Raw genomic sequence first — 19681 nt, forward strand, 5'->3', positions numbered from 1 at the left:
TATATAACAGATGATAGATTGCTGTTGGAAGACAGAGAAGAGGTCGATCACGATGATATCGAAAAAGGAACATGCGTTAGACCTATTGTGGAAGAAAGAAGAAGAGTTGCGATTATATAACGAATATTTTTTAAATTCAAATAATCAATATTAAAATTACTGATAAAATTATTATAATAAATATTCGTTGTACTACCATTTAGGGATTTGTAGGGTTGGCCACGATTGGATGCATAATGTTAGTTTCGCGTTTTTTCAATATTTCTCTTCAGTAAATTACAAATTGATCGGAAACCTGGTTATTGAACTGAACTGATTGAAACCTTTTAAAAAGAAAGATTCTACAACGAAAATTTAAGTCTGGTAAATTATGGCGCTGTATATATAATAACTTTGAAATCTCATATAATAAAAAACACATTTTATTCTATTTCTATTCTATGTAAAAGTGTTATGAGGGTTACGGCTTAATAATTTTATTCCGGAACTATGATTTCATATAAAGAAACAGACTTGTTTTTGTATTCTTCATTTAGATCAATAATTACTAAGATTGGAGAGACACTGTCGGTTCTAAGTACTCTAATTCTTGTGCAGTCCCCTTGACCACCTAGAACTTTGAGAGCTCTGGATTTAAATCAACACTGATGTATATCATGATTTCCTCTCTTATTTCAAAGTACCGATAGTCTGGATAAATGACCTATATTGAATCTGTAATAAATAGCATCATATGCCCTGTGTACAGCCCATTAGTTTTAGTTGCACTAATTCCCCCGCCCAGTTTGAAGGGACTCTCTCATCTATAAAGATTTTAGCCTGTCTGCATCCATACCTTGGAGTAAGAGTTTGCAAGTGAAGGTTCGGAATCAGATTTGATTTCGGTGGTCTGAGCGTAATAATGTGGTTATTATCTTATGCAAGGTGAGAGCGTTCACTGTGGTTTCTTCTTTTACTCATTTTACCCTTCTAAGTCCTGATGCCGACCCAAGAAATATCAAACTTTATTGGAAATAATGAAAAGATTTAGAGAATGAGAACCTAAAAATATATTACAATTAAAAATAGAAAAGAAAAATTGTATTTTATTAAACAATTAAATTTATAAATTAAAATCTTCATCTTTTAATTGGTTATTACCAAAAATGTTGAAATTCAAAGTTTTTTCTTCGCGCTTCGAAGTATGGTGGTTCGAAATGTTCAAATATTTATTCATGACAGCATCAATGGTGCTCTTGTTCTGTTTATAATAGCCGTTGGGTGTAAGAGATATGTTAGTATTATTTTGATCATGTAATTGAGTAGAATTTTCAATATAATAATCAAATACATTTTCGTTGGCATTTTTATCAAATGAAAAGGTAAGTTCTTCCGCTTGTTTTGGTGCGTCGAAAGGAAAATTTTGAAAATTAGTTTCTTTAGAATTAATAAATTGTTCGAAAGTTTTAGCGTTCCTGTCACTAAATATCGTCATATTAAAATTGTCGTTCGAACACGTTCCAGTCATTGAATTTTGACTTTTTCTACGTTCACTTGACGAAATTACTTCAAAACCACGCGCTGTTTTTCTCAATGTAGCCAAATGGGTAGCGTTCTGAATCTGCTTCACGGAAGGACGATTAAATTTATCTTCGAAATATTTGGTGAGATCAAATTCGCTTTCCAATAATTTCCTGTCTTGTTCCGCAAATTCTTCTTTTATTTTTTTCGCTGAAAGCTTTCTTAGTGGGAGAAATCTACTGGAGGTAGTACGTCTTACAGTACGTTTACTGTTTTTGTTACATGTATCAACTGAATCACTGATTTTATCACTTGTTATCATTTCTTCATTTTTTATAGAGTTTGAATCGCTATTTGTATAGACTATATCAAGGTTACGGTTTTTTGAAGCGATCGAAACACTCGTTTCTAAAGACACATTCAAATTCTCTTTATCGTTAGAATATGTCGATCTCTTCTTTTTAACAATTCTCTTGAAAATTGGTACAATTTTTGTAGAAGACTTGCTGTACGTTAAATTTGTTTCGTGTTCCAAATTGCTGCTACAATTCAAGTTGGTTTCTATTAAATTATCAATTCTTTTGTTGGTTAAATTCTGTTTACTTTCATCCCCCTCGGCACTAGTTTCTGTTGCTTGATCCAAATTCCTTTTACGGGACGCACTTGATATATTTGACGATGGATAAGGGCTCGGGTATAACTGATTTGTTTTATTTTTGCTTTCTGTACTTGTACTTTCATCCTCTACTTGATCAAGGTTTCGATATTTACTTGCAGCTAATATATCCATTGAAGAATTATCTGGTATTGGAGTTGAATCGTGGCCATTTGCATTCAATAACGAACTTTCTTTTATTTGCTTCTCTGGATGTTTGCTACTTGGAATAACTCTCTTGAAAACAGTATGCCTTACGATTCGTTTAATCTTTTTATCTCTTAAATCAGTTACTTTGTAGTTATTATTTCCAGCGTTAGGATTACCCGATTTGATATTTGTGTTTAGACCAGTTTGCTTTTGTTTCCTAAAAATTGGTACAATTTTTGTAGAAGAGGTAATTTCAGACTGCAAATCTGTTTCTTCATCTTGTGAAGCAATATTTATCGATTCGTCTATTTTCCCGCCGGGTGAATTACTTTTTACGGACATGCTGGATTCACATGGATCATTTTCCTTAATAATTTCAGTTGCTTGATCAAAATTGCTTTTTGGAGATTTGCTCGTTATATTTGATGAAGATTTGTTCTCTCCTGGATACTGATTAAAGTACAAATCGTTAGTTTTACTTTTGTTTTCTAATTTTGCAGTTCCATTGTTTCTATACTCAGGGGCAATTGATAAAGCTATGGAAGAATCATTGAGTATGGGATTGGGGGGATCGGTACTTGCCGCATCTACTATTACATATTTTGTTTCCTCGATTGCGTTGTCATTATCATTATAATTATCATTCAATGCCTTACCAGTGGGAATTGGTGAGTTTATTATATTTTGGACACATTCAGTAACTATTTCTTTGTTAGTTGATTCATTTTTTATGGAATGACAAAGAGACGGGACTTTTTTCTTTCTAGAAAATAAAGGAAGTTTATTCTTACAGTCGATACGTTTGATATTCAATTTTTTTTTTATTTTATTTCTATTTTTTACTGTAGAAAGTAGTTTGGCTTCCTCATTAGCAGCAACTGCACTGCCGTTATTTTTCGTGTTATTGACAACAGAAGTAGATGGAGATAAATTTATACAATTCACATCTTTTAGTCCACCTTCCTTAATTTCTTCATCGGGTATTGTTTTAGTCTCGTCATTTACAATATTTTCATCATTATCAGGAATCAATAGTGATAAGTCTTTGTTACTTTCTTCAACAGTGGTCATGATCCCTGCAATATTGTTGAATGATGAGATATTTTTCTGTGAATTATCAAAACTTTTCGCAATGAAATTTCCATTAACATCATCTGTATTAATATTTTCAATTGATTCATTTTTTTTCTGGATAAGAATATTAGATATAACATTTATTTTATTTGTTTTCGAATTTTCTTTCATGTCTTCACCAGTTCCGTCGTCGTCGAAAGAAGAAGTGTTGTTGAGTCCATCGTTAATGTTGACTATGACGGGTGACATATAATATTTGTAACTGTTTCTTGTAGCCATGACATTATAAGGTGACTCGGATTGTTTGTTGCGGTAATTTAAATTCTCGGTCGGATGTGGTAGTTCAAAATCTTTCTCGAATTCGTCACATATAGATTGGTACTCTTCTGGCGATACAATAGACGATAAGTACGTCGTATTTTGAGAACTACTCATATTTTTTTTCTCATCGATTTCGTTGATGGTAACTACAGGATGAAGAAGTTTTATAAAATCTGAATTTTCAGAATGTTGTCTAGAATTAGAACCATTGTAACATTGAAATTCATTGCGAGGGGAAAAACCAAAAATGTCTGTTTCAGGAAAATTATGGAAGTTGTCAGGGTAAAGCGTATTATCAGGCAAGGGAGTTAATATCTCTTTTATTGCTTGTTCTTCTTGTAAAATGTCTAGTGTACTGTTTATCTGTTCATATTCTTCATTATTCAAAATTTTTTCTTCGGAATCAGTTCGATTGTTTGAGTCATGTACGCTCACATAATAATTTAATTCCTTCAAATCCGCTTGGTATTGAACTAGAAGTTGATTTAATCTCGTTTGCGTCAATAATCCTAATCTTTTCAGATGTTTCAAATCACTTTCCAATTGATACTTTTTAATAAACTTCGGATCCAAAGATGAAAATAAAAATTCCTGGAATGAAGAAAATAAATTACTTTTAGTTTTTCATTAATTATTTTGAAGCAATAGTTTACTTACTCGTTGTTGTTTTTCTAAATTGTCAAGACATCTGTCAATATTTTCCACGATGGAATCAGGCCATAAATTCCGCACAAGATACACCCCGTAACGTGGAACTGACGTTATACCTGGTATTAAATTATACCTGTAATCTAATTGAAATGTTTTCGGGTCATTTCCAATGGGAACTGTCTCCATTTGCCACCTAAATACGAAAACAACATATTAATAACTTTGTAGGGCATTTATCAATTTTCTTCCAATTTCATTAACTAATTTCAAAAACCTTGACAAATGTTTTATTTTAGCAACTCTATACTATGCGAAAATAGAAACAGATGAAGACTTAATAATAAAAAAATAAATCTGAGTAAAACGTGTCAGACAGGCTGACACCATTTCGCCTAAGCTTCCAACTTTGGAAAGTGTGTTCAAAAACCAGCTTGAGTTGGTACTGGATTCAAAATAATGGAATCAAAAACTGCAAGAATGTGCAGGAAGGAAAAATGGTTTCATTAAATAATCTTCGATGATGCCAAGCCAAACATTGATCCAACAGGAGTGTTGGAACCGTGCTACAAATGTTGTGGATTTACATCTGCCCAAATTACGAACATTCATAATGCCATGTCTTGTAAACAGAACATTGACAGCAAATGTTGAACACGTTGAACGCGATATGGTGCAATTATCTTTTAGAATATTCCAAACAGTTCTGTTACTATCATTTACTTTATCATCAATTTTTCTGACACTCGTTGGTGAATAATTTGAAGAATCTGGTTTTTCAATAGTGGAGTTCTCACATTATTGGGTAGTCGAATAACATTCTTTAATTTGACACATGTCCAGTCCCTTGTAAACGAATATGTATCTTAGTAAACGCATCAGAACATGTGGAACGATTAAGTGGATAACGCTGGGCATACATACATACATCTAGCGTTTAAAGCGTTACAATTTGCTAACCATATAAAAGTGCATGTTAGCCATTTCTGTATTAGTAAACGCAGGCATTGTTGTTGTAACTTAACACAAAAAATCCGTAAGATAAAAATTTCTTATTCGCTTTTTGCGTTAGTTCTTAGGTTTGCCACAGTATTTGACAATATTATTTCAAAGACCACTAGGAAATGTTCTTTCCTATTACTTCCAGAAGTGTCACCAGAAAAAAATTAATTTCACTTACAGTCAGAGCTCATTCAACACCCTGTATCGCATTAACGACAATGCTTATCACACATGTTTATAAGAATTTTTTGTCTTAAAATAGAGTGATGAAGCGCACATTACAATATTTTAGATTACTTAGGAAATACCCTGTATATTTTTTCCTAAACATAAAACTGAGTTTCATGTTCATAAAATAATTCCTATTAAATTACCACTGAATTATTGCGATCGAGAAATTATGGAAATAATAAAAAAACATGGCAAAACAATCAAGAGTACTACTTAAAGAAGGGACTATACTGAACACTGAAGCACTCAAAAGAACCAAACCAAACTAGCTAAATATAGAAAAATTATCTCCAGACAGAAAAATAAGTATAAGAAGATTTATGGATAGATGATATTATCGCCGCATCTGGAAAACAATGGATGGAGCTGGAAGAGGTCTATACCTAGCACTGGATGAAGAAAAAATCACTTATATTAACTGCTTCCCATTTAGATCAAAACTCAAATTATTCTCAATTGCATTATCTCAGTTCAAAACACTTTCCTTTTCAGTCTCACAAATGAGACCCAACTGAGTTTTTACCAGCAATCTGCATAAGCTTGAGACCTTGAGCTTTAGTGGTTTTTTGAGCTCAGATTGAGAGTGAGGTTAAGGACATCACGTTGTCATCGTTGGTATCAAAATAAGAATAGGAAGAATTATGTATAGATGATATTATCACCGTATCTGGAAAACAATGTATGGAGCTGGAAGAGGTCTATACCTAGCACTGGATGAAGAAAAAATCACTTATATTAACTGCTTCCCATTTAGATCAAAACTCAGATTATTCTCAATTGCCATAACTCAGTTCAATGCACTTTTCTTTTCACAAGTGAGACCTAACTGAGCTTTTACCAGCAATCTGGACAAGCTTGAGACCTTGCGATTTAGTGGTTTTTTGAAGTCAGATTGAAAATGAGGTTAAGGACATCACAGAATAGGAAGAATTATGGATAGATGGATTATGGAGCTAGCAGAGGTCTATACCTAACACTGGATGAAGAAAAAATCATTTATATTGAAAGTGAGGTTGAGGACATTACGTTGTCCCATCTTGTCATCAAAATAACAAGTAAGTAATAAATGATTGTGAATGATTATGTTGTTCCTTTCGCTGGGAGTAACAGTTAGATTACCAATGGTAATGGTGAATTTTATGTGATTATTGAGAATATTAATCCACATTACGCGTTCCTTTCATTCACTGAGTGTCTCAGTTCACTAAATTGAAAATGGAAAGCGGCTATTTTGTTTAATTACGCATAGTTCCAATATTTATACTCACGTTTTAATGTTTGGATACATCAGGTGTAATTTGGAGAGAGTCATGAAATGAGTCGTTATATAGGTATAGGATGAAAAGCAAGATAAATGTTCCAGAGTTGCAACAGCCAAAGATATTCCTTCCTCTACTGAAGTAGATCGTCCCAGTTCGTCAATTATAATTAGAGAGTCATCGGTCATTGATGACATTATATATTTCATCTCTTTCATCTATAAATATTTAGATTTTTATTTACGGAAAGTACCGGGGTATAGTAAATTCCTACTTTTCCAGCGACGTTCGAGGAGTCGAAGTATTCCTCGTACTACGCTTGGTGAATTTATATCATTTTCAGAAATGTAGTAACAATAAAGTCCCATAAGCTTCACGTTGAGACCAATTACAATTGTAAATTACGATATGCATCACAAATTCGAAATATACTTAATTCTCACAACAAAACAGTATATGGTACCGATGTAGACAGTGAAGATACTGATTTCAGTTGATCACCCTCGAATATTCGAGACGCAGGTAACACGTAGATAATAAGAGTCAGCTGAATATTTGTTATTGAATTTATTAAAAACATTCTAAAAACTTATTCGTTCTAAGTCCACGTCACTGACTATCGGTGAAGGTTAATTTTCAATCTATTGTCAATAGAAAAAACCCTAAACTCGTATTGATTCGGGGTGATTGTACAACTTGAATACTAAGTATTTTACTAACGTCGAAATTAAAAGCAGATTGTGGAAATAATATCCCTCGCAATATAATTCAAGTTAAAAACACATTCCGCGTCTTCTTCTTTATACTTATTCACCTGCTCCGTAGAGTTGATTAGGCCATCTAAGAAAACCGCTGATCTACGTCAAACTTTAGACCGTGGGATAAACAATTGATTTTCTCATATGTACCTGTGTTATTTTTTCTTATTTTTCGTTCCATTAATGAGAGATGTTTTGTATTGTTTCAAGAGGACTCCATAGATACATTTTATTTCAGTGAAACTAAAACAGCTGAAACCGAATATTTTTGCACACAATTTAGGACATTTATACTAATTTATTGCTCAAGAAGTTTTGCTTTTACATTAATTTCCACTGTTGCGTTCTCAAGTTTCTCAAACATAAGTAGGTTTGATGTGACAAGCCAGTGGCAGCTGAAAGGTACTAAGACACACTTAAACTTTAGGTGTAATTTGTAATGTATCTTCGGACTAACCAATGATGGTTAAATTGAAACTACTTTGGAATAAACTATTTATTAAACAATAAAATAATTAATTAAACTTGGTTCCATTAATCCGACGACCATACTCGACGAATGCCAGACTGTTGAAGACCTCATATCTACTTTTAAATATTAAAATCTTATTGTACCAAAGGCTATAAATAATTATATGTATGGTCGTTAGAGTCACATTGATATAAAATAAAGTACGTAATTTGATACGTTAGTGGAACTAGTGTCTAATGAACACTTTGACTCAATTAACTATTATGTGAGTCCCCGTTAGGATCGTGTACCATAAATCTTAATGAAAACAATAATCGTTAAGTTAGGTAGATTAATTTATGAATCTTCACAGTCACATTAATATAAGACAAAAATTTGGTAATCCCAGGCGATACATAAATGGAGAGTAAAATAAGGAACACTTTGTATCGCTCAATCAAATGATTAACAGATCCTAATGGTTCCCATCAGGCGGTGAGTCGATTTACACACAAAAGGTTGTATCTCTGTCTGGGTTGTATTTGTGGAATGTTTTTGAAATTAAATAATTTTAAATAGGAAATTATTATGTCAAAGCAGAATTCACCCCTTTTCGTTAGATGCAAAGAGCTTTAGTCAGAATAATACTCATGTTCCATAAGTTTCTACCAGAATTTCGTATCATATTATGTTTACTACTTATCTACACGCATAGTGGAAAAAAACAATGCCACTTTCCGGGAGGAAATTGTGCACTTCTTTTCGTAGTAAATCTTTAAGAGGCAATTTCGAAATAAAACTGGAAATAATAAGGTTTAAAATCGATAAAATAAATTTACAAACCACAAAAACATACGACAAAAGCATTTGTTTACCCCACGGCGGCATGCGCATCAGCTGATTTTGACAATTCGTTAGATTGCTCAATACTGAAATGAGATTACTTTGGTTGGTCGGTTAGATATTCTTCTTTCCCCTGTTAGTGGACCTTTATATATAATTATGCAGCTCTCGAATATTCTAGAGCTGTTCTGATTATAATATGCGAGAATTGGATGGGATATAAAAGGAGGAAAGTTTAGAGACGGAAGAAAGAAATGTTTCAACGTTTGAATTTTCAAATGAGTGTGAGAAAATCTTAATTCCTTCTTAAATAAACATACCTACAATAAATCAATGAGATATGAAAAAAAAGTCAATTAAAACTTACTTCCAACACAAATGAAGATGCGTTATATTCCATGTTGTCTTCCAAGTAAATTCTAGCGAACATTCGATTGGCCGGCTTAAAAATTGCTGATTCCGCTGGAATGTAACATCCTAATTGTGCCATAATTTGTAGAAGCATAATTTGTCGTATGAAAATACTTTTCCCTGATCCGTTAGGACCATTTATAATGTGAACATTGTACTCATTGGAACAAAACTAAGAAAAAAATTACATAATTTTGAGTTTTCCATTGGTATGAGATTTTTTTTATTTTATCTATATTGATTTGGCGGGAGCCTAAAATCAATATTGAAAATTGATTTATGTTTTAATTAATACACGTTTTCTTGTGTTTCAGTGTTTATTTTATACCTATGATGTCACGCAATATGGTAGCCTTACTGAAATGTTTAAGCTACCTACAAATTTTTCGAATTTTCAATAATTTTTTGCTCAAAGAATAAAAAAATATACAATAAAAGTTGTATATAAATTATCCAAAACTATTTTGTTCTCAAGCCATGGAAGTACCCTATTTACAAAATAATAAATTTCGTAACGTTCTTTGTTATATTTTATTTCATATTTTCGTCTTTTTCAAGGCAAAAGAAAATTGAAGACTTTTTTTAGTAATGTTTGTTCATAAAAAGTCCTATTTTTTTACCAAATATGAAATTTAGAAACGATGTCGAGACTAACAGGAGACTTTTTTTATTTAATAAAACCGAGACTTTCTCTACAATTCATACACTCGTATAATAGATCAAATGTTCAAAAAATTAAGAATATTTTTCTTTTTACCATCAGGATTTGATTTCTTTCACACCCACTTATGAATGTAAATGAACAAAACTTAAAAAAAATAGATAATTACAAGTTTCTATTGGTTTGAGATTTTTTTTTATTTCGTCTACATTAATTTGGCTGCAGCCTATAATCAAAAGTTAATATTGGAAATTAAAGATTGTCTTGATACACGTTTTCTTATATGTATCTCCTTTTTGCAAAAAGATTTAGCGATACCGAGACCAGATACAATCATAACATACTTGTTCTCATAGTCTACTTTTCCTCCATATCAATTTACGAAATAATAGATCTCGTAACGATCTGTGTTATATTTTATTCCATATTTTGTCTTTTTAAAAAATTTTCAAATCAAGATAAAAAAAATATTTTTTTAATAATGTTCATAAAAAGTCTTATTTTTTGACCAAATGTGAAATTTAGAAAATTGGTATAACCAATAATATACATCATATACAATTATGAACGTAAATTTTCTACACTATTTTCTATGCTATTAAATAAAATACAAAAAGTTATTGAACTATGGGTAAATTTTAATAATTACTCAACATCAAACTAATATTATATAATTAATGGAATTTTCAATTAATTTATTTTCTTTAATTGTTTTGTTAGCAAAAAGTTGGATTTTTTGGAACCGTTGATGATATTCACACTGAACACACTGTTTAAACTACCACTACATCAACACTCACAATTACACTGGGTGACGTTTGTTTCGATAACCAAGTTATCATCTTCAGAGATTGAAGGTAAATTGTTTACCTTTAGTATCTGTTGGTGTAGTAGTAGTGTAAACAGTCTGTTCATTATGGTTTGTATGTTTATCAAAAGAATTCTTTTCCCATAGTATCTTACTGATGAAAAAGAAATAAACTCACAATAGAATTTGCTATCGGCTTCGATCGTAACAGGAAATTGAGTAAAGGGTGTTGTCCAAACTTTATTTCGGTGTATTCTCCAAATTTCGGTCGCACATAATTGTTTTCCAAGCTGGTTTGTGCTAGTGACTGATACACATCTAACTGAGCAATTTCTTCGTAAAGTGTGTGAAACAAGTATATGTGCTTTTTTAATTTAACCAGCACACCATGAACAATTCTATGAAAAAACACAACTTTATTATTTGATAATAAAAAAAGGGATTAAATATAATCATCACCAAAAAAAATTCGATACCCTACAAACAAATTACACCAAGTAGTTTTCCATGCATACATAATTAACTTGTTCCTCCTCTTTTCCTGTTCTCTTGTGGGATCCACTCCATTATTTTTTTGCAATCTTTCCCTCCTCAACCGAACAATAATTTAAACGCTCTTTAAAAAATGTTCAAACATCCTACGACGTTTTCTAATGCCTAATTACCAATCTTTCCTGTCGTTTCAGTTCTTATCGTTCAGATTTCGTACACTCATTATTGCATGCATCCATAATAATCTCTCTGTTCTCCTGTGCACGTGCCCGTATCAAATCAACTGCTTTTCCTCAATATATTCTATAATCGTTCCTTTCAGGTTCATTCGCTCTTTTATTGTATCGTTTCTGATTCGATTTAACCCTGATGTTCTATTTGCTCTTCTTAGAGCTTCCATGTCTGTGGATTCTATTTTTTTAGTGGCTTTTCTATCCTATAAGTTTTTGATCCATATATCAATGTACCCTAATCCTAATCATTGCATTGTATCTTCAATTTTCGTTGGTTTCCTATTTCAGTATTCCATTGAGTGATTCAGTTATTGTTGCTCTGTTTACTTTAGATTTGATTTCTGTCATTTGTCCCATTTTTGTCAAAAACAACTCCTATTTATTTATAGTTCTCATATCTCGTTATAATTTCGTTGTTAGTTGTATATTAATTGTATCCTCTCCTATGCAAATTCTTATAGTTCAGTAACATCTGATGTTGTTTCATTGTCTATTATTAAAATATAGGCGCTTTTTTACATATTCGAAAAATTGAAAAAACATTTTTTCTTTAAAGCTAACAAAGTGGCAGCCTTACTGAAATGTTTAAAAATTTTCAAATTTTTTCTCTACAAATATTGATGAAAGGATTAAAAATATATATTATAAAAATTATATATAAAGTATCCAAAACTATTTTTTTTTCTAAAAACCATGCAAGTACCCTATTCCCAATAATGTTTTTTTAAATGCAAATGCTTTTACAAACGTAAGAGATAAAATTTTACACAAAAATCACAAATACTTGTGTATCATATAACATCCTCTAGTTTCTAGTTTTTTAGAATGAAATTTATTAAAACAAGTTTGATTAAATCAAGGTTTCAGCTTTTTATAAAAGTATATTTCTGTCACAATATAAATTTTCAATAAAAGTTGATATCTAAGCTGAAATTTTCGAAACCTTTAGTAATATTCATATTGAGCACACTTTATCTTTGGTCTCTGAAGACGAAACGTATTTCAGACAGTGTTGGTGTAGTATTAGCAGTAGCCATTGTATCCAGTATAAAGGTAGATAGTTTTCACCAACCTTAATTCACATATAATTTACAAAAATAATTTGTAAATAATCACTGGAATGGTCTTTGGAAAAACTATGGCAATAAAAATATTTTTTGTCAAATTTTCCTATAAATTATTGACCCAAAGTTACATATAAACTGAAATTCACTTACACGTTGCTAATTTTTAGTATATCCATCATAATATCGTCAAGACGTGTAGACATATTTATTAGTTCAGGAGTTTTCATTGTAAAATAAGTAGAACATCGATTAATCTAAAAAAAAAATATGACAATAATTGTTTGTGGTAACGCTCTTATAAAATATTTTCTTTTGCAATTGTTCTGTTTACCAATACACCTGTAGAATACAAGTGTAAATATTAACATGTACAGGTACCAAAATAAATATATGGGGATACTGCAGAAGAATCATTTGTTATCAAAACCCGACTAATTAAAATATATTATATTTAGAAACTGTGATTTAATATAACATTATGCAAAAGTTTTATGCTACCAAGATGGCTTTGTACATCAAGTGGGGATACTTTTTAAGAGATTTGTAGCTAAATAAATCTTAACCCAAGATTTTCAATTTTAAAAAATGTATTCCATACCTCTAACAGAATAATTTCCAATTATAAAGCAAGTAAAAACTAGTTATTTTCACTGTGCATGAGAATCATTTGATTGCAATTATGAATCTAGAAGTAATAAATATTAAGAAATTCAATTTTACAATTTATTTCTAAATGTGCAAATTACATTATTAGGAAAATGAACTCAAGATCTTTTCTTTGATGCACTATGCAACCTTATTTGAGGTTACGAAGTGCACGAAGACTTAAAATTTCTAGTTTTTCTCATTTATCACATTCTTCCATAATATTTAATAACAACCGACTACGTCTCATTGTTTTCCTGAGAAGAAACAATACTTATTGTACTAACTTCTCCTCAGGCCGAAATACGATTTAAACTCTCGGAATTCGTTTTTCAAAGTTGAAATGTTCTCATCCATATTTGCCCAAATATCATTTTTCGTATTTGAAATATCGTTCTTCATTTTAGAAATTGATGAGATTAAAGTGGAAGACTCGTCTTTGGATAGATAAGTTTCTGGATCAAATCTGTCACTTACCACCACTGTGAGTTTTTCTATTAATTCGCTCTTCTTACCGGACGGTTCCAATTATAATTACTCACTTACCACTATCACTTAACTAACTTAAATAATTTATTTAAATTCTTCGATTACTTTGCTAATTTGTTCTGTTCACTACGAATATTTATTATAAACTGAAACTGCGCTACAGAAACTTATTTATATACCACAAATAGAATTTTACAAAATTCTATAACATAAAAAAGCAAAACAAATAAATAAATAGACCTTTCTAGAAATGAGTCAAAAGAAACAATGTAAATAAACCGCTCGCTACAAAAAATTATACATAAACAAAAACATCAAACGAATTCCGGGAATTTCACAGGTTGCCGCCTTCGCCGAATTTCATAATACCTGGACAGGGCCGGCTTACTGACCCATTTCGCGAACTTGTTCATAACAATATCTCAACTGTATTAACTAATTAAGAAAAGATAATACTTTCGTTAGATATTCAGATCTCAAAAATCGTAATGTAAATCATACTTATTAACATCTATAGGCGCCAGATTTTGTCTAAATTGACAACATATTCACCCACGATGATGAAGCCAAACTCACCTCAATAAATTCGTCAGGCAAATCACTTTTTTTGATAGACTTCCTTTGGGATTTAGGTATATTCAAAATTATATGATATCCTTTCTTTTGATTATTTCCTGATGTTAGTGGAAGGTTATATTTTTCTGCTAATTCTTCTATATATTCTATAAAAAATATTTCTTCAATATGAGCATACTGAATAATAAAAACTCTTAAAATCGTTCTAGAACTTAAGTAAACTTTAACTTTGTTCGATTTATGAGATTATTAGAGATAACTATTCAAATACTGATTTATCCAGGAAATTCAAGAAGAAATAAAACTTTGTTCAATTTATTCTTGATATAGTAGTCTACAACAGAAGGATTACGATCTCTGACAAAAGATTTTAATTCCAATATAAATGCCTGATAAGGCTGCTGCTTAGTATTCCATAGTCCAGCTCAAAGTAACACAAGTCAACTCAATTTATTCCAGAGTAATTCGAGACTAATCCAGTCTAGTGTAGAAAAACTCGAATCAAACTAGCCTAGTTCAGAGTGATGCAGACTAATCCAATCTAGTCCACAGTAGTGCAGACTAGTCCTGTCCTGAGTGATGCAGACTAATAAATCTAGTCCACAGTAGTGCGGACTAACCAAAGTCCAGAATAATGCAGATTAATCTAGTGTAACCTAGAAAAACTCAAATCAAACTAGCTAGTTCAGAGTGATGAAGACTAATCCAATCTAGTCCACAGAAGTGATGCACATTAATCCGATTTAGTTCACAGTAGTAGGAACTTATTCTGTCCAGTCCAGAGAGAGACCCAAATCAATTGAGTTGAGTGCCCAGTAGTAAAGCAGACTAATCCAGTTCAGAGTAAGTTAAATTTGATCCAGTAAAACAATTGTTTATGCCGTGTTGTATAACAAATGGTTTTGATAAATCAATCATGATAAAACTTGATAATAAATACCTTTCATATCATTCAACCTTTCGGCAAATATTTTTCTCACTACATCCAATAGCCCGTTAACACCTGGCTTAATAGCAAAGCATCTGCTGTGCATGATGTTGTGTCCTTTAGTTGGTTGTACACAATCGCTTATGACTTCTCTGACTAAACTTTTGATTTCTCCAAAAGAAGGATCTCCTAAAGTGGCCCTAAGTTTCATGAAAAAAGATTGTTTGAAGCCAGATAGGATTTCTTCCAGAGGACATATCAAGTCGATAATGGGATTTAAAGTGATGATATAATTTAACTGACGAATTGAACATTTTTGGGGATTGTCAGGAATTAGTGTTGCCAAGTTGAGCAATGCGTTAATGTTGGTGAATTTTTGTAGCATGGCCTGGAAAAATAGTTTTTTAATTATAAATAAATCATAACAGTGTTTTCAAATACATCAATTAGTTTTCCAGATGTTCGTAAATTTTGATTTTTTCAGTATTTACAAATTATCTTACCTGAATCGACCTTAAAGCGTCTCGATTTCTCATAAGTTCTTCAATACAATCGAGTCTTTCTTCAATAAATTGAACTTTCGATAGCGGCTGAAGAATCCAAGAACGCAATTTTCTGGATCCGCTTTTAGTGAGACAATAATTCAATATTCCTAAAAGACTGGAAAATTTATTTGCTAAAGCTGGTTTTGCACTGCAAACTAATTCCAAGCGATCTGCTGTTGATATGTCTGAAAAAAATCTTTGTTCAAATCAAGTAACTAAAGTAAACAGAGTATCAAAATTCTCCAAGGATTGTAAAAGTACATATTGTAATTTGATGTTATATAAAAAATATAATGAAATTATATATTCACCAATATGAGCATATCCTTCACTTTCTTGGTAATCTATTTTTAAAGATTCTCTGGCATAGTAAATATAAAAGTTATCTTGAACATAAGTCAGTAAAGCACTTGCTGCAGCTAGTGCATAGTATCTAGAACAAAATCATCATTTTATAAATATATTATAACTAAAGGCAATTTTGTGATGTGGAGATAAGCAAATAAATAAATAATCTACAGTAAGTACTGGACGAAACGGCCTATTTGGATATGAGAATATAGAACTACTATATAATGCCAAAAAGGTCGAATACGAAGACGTTTATACTTTATTCATACCGAACTCAGTTGGTGTTACCTTTAACTCTGAAACATCGCAGAACTCGACTTTTATGGTGCCAATAACGACTAGAAGAATTAGAAGATGATATGAACTTCGTAAATTTTAATTTTTTTGTTGAGAATGTACGTCACATTGTTGGAATGGGTATGTCATTACTTGCCTCCAATTTATTTGAAGTGTTTATCAGGATCAATCAAATACCTATACATACATTTGAGAAATATGACCTTAGGGCACTTCAAAATTGAACATGTGGGACATAATAAGTTGAATGTTAATAACTTTACAACGTGCTTTAGGACGGATGTAAATTGGTCTCCAAGGTAATCCCTACATTTCAAAAAGGGTCACTACTAATCAAGTAAATTCGTTGTTTTCTTTGTTACCTACCTGTATTTGTAGGAAATGAACAATATATGTCTTCCTTGTAAAGTTTAAAGAATGTAACTTTCGTTTAGTAATAGATGAGTTGTTATTTTTTTTTTAAATTGTTTATAATCAGTAAGAGACCCACAGGACCTAACATATTCCAGAGATATAAAGAAAATAGACACGTTTTGTACCTTATTAGATTTTTGGACCCCCTTCTTTGGTATACCCTTCTAAGAAAATTATTAAGAAACTCTCCTTGGCATAAAAAATTTCATAAAAGTAAAAAGGTCCTAATCTACAATGACCAAATCATCTAAAGTAGTTCTAATGTCGAATTATTTTACTTACCTGTGTTGTAAAACTAATAACACACCATTTAATGAAGGAATACACAATTGGGTCAACATTTCTAATCCGCCAGCTTTATTAAACATGCTTCTGGGTACACCAGTGTATCTTACATTTGGAAATTGTTTTTTTACTTTTGTTATTAATCTATTACCTCCAAAATTTTCAAAAGTACTAGGAAATATAATCTAAAAATTACAAAAAGATTAATTAAAAAATCATCACATATATGGTGAACAGAAGCTGTAGCAAATATTTTCCCCTCTCTGTTCTTCTCTTTTTTCCCTTGTATTTTTTGACAGGATTTTCAAGACTTGTAGTTCGGAGAGATTACAGATAGTAATAACTACTGAGCGTTCCAAAAAACATTTATTCAAATGAAATTTTTTTCCAAGATATACTTGACAGACAAAAAATAATATTGCATATTCTATGAACGTCTGTTATAGTTAATTTTTGTAATCTATGATTAGTTATGTTTCATTACCTATGCACATGACCGCCTTTATGTATAAGCCCAAGAGGACCAGGTCTAGGGCCCCATGCTCTATGGGAGCCCCAAATTTCTTTATAAAATATATAAGGGGGTTCGGCAAAATCAATTATAATATAATTAAAACAAATTTTATCTAAAGCTTCAGGCTCAATGTATCAATAAAAATTTTGATACAGAAACACTGTATAAATTTCTTTTTTATATTAAACTTTATGAATTGAATTTATTTTTCTTTCAAAAGATTAGGTAATCTTGTATACAGATAACCTTTTTATTTAGAAAAGGGCCCCACTCTATGATAGGCCTAGAGCCTGGTCTTAAAAGACAACCCTGTCTATGAATGGTTCCTTGTTATTTTATTATCAAAATAGTTTGATAAACAAAATGTCTGTTGAATATTATCAGAACACGAAAGAGCTCAGCAAAAACTTGGTTCTGTTTGTGTTATTCTTTGAAGGTACACTCTAAATTAAATTCAATTTTAGCAAAAGTAAGAACAGTATACTGAAATATTAATAATTTAACCTTTCAAACCTGCAGTTTTAAATTGGTACATTACTTAAGAATCATTATGTACTGATCATAATTACAGGAAAGATTCTAAAGTTATTCATTTACCTCATTTGGATTAAAAAGATTAATTTTTGTCAAGGTGTTGATATAATTCTGTGAATCAGATATTTGGCAAATAATCAAATGGTGGCGGGATACAGATATTACAGCAATTCCAACCTCACATTGAGCCTGCCCCCTGCCTTCAGTTAGAGCTGAAATGGTAACAAATATATCACATTTCATATTCTTATTAAAACTTTTTGTGTACTCCAACTTATAGATGATAATAACTTCAGTGCCTTTATGTGAGTATTTCAAATGTGTTAATTGACATTACAGCAAATCTGTTATGTCAATACCAAACGCCAAAAAGTACCTTTCAGGTTTTGAAAAATGATTTACACAAAAAAGTAATTAATGTTTTACTAGTATTGATTGTATTAGAACACATTAAAACTCTACAATAAAGGAAATAGTAAAAAGTAATAATTAACATGTGAGAAACATTTATATCATAATAAGTGGTACACCTTTTATATTATTAAAGAAAATATGTTATTAACTTGACCCTGTTATCTATTGGATCCCACGAAACTGTCGAAACGAAAAAAATGGAAAATAAATAATTTATTGTAATTTAATCATTGAAAATCATAAAAACAATAATCAATATTTAAAAATGAGATGGTGCAGTGAAAATTAACAATTAACCCATTGAAGTTTTGTTGTGGTACTCAATTTCTTATTTCAGGTTTAAAAAATATTAAAACTTGTGGTAATAAAACAACTGTCCACATAATTTATATATTAACATAAAATACTCACCAACAATAATTTTTAACTGATTTTCATCAGTTATTTTTGAGCTTGTGGTTTTACGAGTCGACGAAGAATTTAGTACACTAAAAAAATCTCCATACGTTAAAAATATGAGCCGAACTAACATTTTATCCTTTATTTTTACCTTATACATCCACTTCCCCATTTTGTAGCAGAGGAAATCTGATTTGTAAAAGAATGTGAGCCCAAATCATGTTTAAAAGTATCTCCTAAAAAGTTGAGTTTATTCGAATTTATATTGTTACAAATTTATAATTTGGGTATTTACCAGCTTTGGCAGTAATCACGAATGTAGGTTCAGATTTCTTCTTAGGATTAACAATACATTCATTTAAATTCATCTTATACGAATATAATACTAAAACTATATATTATTTAACTACTTTGTACAGTTGAAATCTATTTCAAATTGTAGTTTTTTGGCTGATATTTGGTTAGTTAGGCAATTTTTAGTCTGTCTATCTAGCCTCTGTGCTGTCTATCAACATACTGGTACAATACGTAGGATTAGATATTTTAACCTGTGATTGAATAAGTATGAGAAATGTCTTATCTTCAAACAAAAAGAGAAATATATACATATTTTGCAGTATATTTCTCTCAATTACGATATCCCACAAAAATAATTTCTTAAACACGCTAATAAAACTTGGCAACGATGCCTTCATTATTTCCTAACTTCATTCCTATCTTCCTTAC

The 19681-nt window shown here is 31.0% G+C and overlaps 1 protein-coding gene across 1 annotated transcript; it reads right to left on the reverse strand.

Annotated features, from left to right (window-relative positions):
* Positions 1-1025: 1025 nt before the first annotated feature.
* Positions 1026-19650, reverse strand: LOC130447479 (uncharacterized). The gene is made up of 15 exons (XM_056784320.1): positions 19251-19650; positions 19107-19191; positions 18968-19044; positions 18206-18354; positions 17092-17279; positions 16059-16180; positions 15706-15932; positions 15215-15590; positions 14275-14420; positions 12715-12818; positions 10951-11170; positions 9260-9475; positions 6850-7058; positions 4358-4544; positions 1026-4291 (listed from the first exon to the last, which is right to left on the reverse strand). Exons 1-15 carry the CDS (start codon positions 19321-19323, stop codon positions 1103-1105), a joined length of 5568 nt encoding a protein of 1855 aa, XP_056640298.1. The 5' UTR covers positions 19324-19650; the 3' UTR covers positions 1026-1102.
* Positions 19651-19681: the final 31 nt, after the last annotated feature.

The sequence above is a fragment of the Diorhabda sublineata genome, chromosome 1 (assembly GCF_026230105.1).
Source record: "Diorhabda sublineata isolate icDioSubl1.1 chromosome 1, icDioSubl1.1, whole genome shotgun sequence".
Taxonomy (NCBI): Eukaryota; Metazoa; Arthropoda; class Insecta; order Coleoptera; family Chrysomelidae; genus Diorhabda; species Diorhabda sublineata.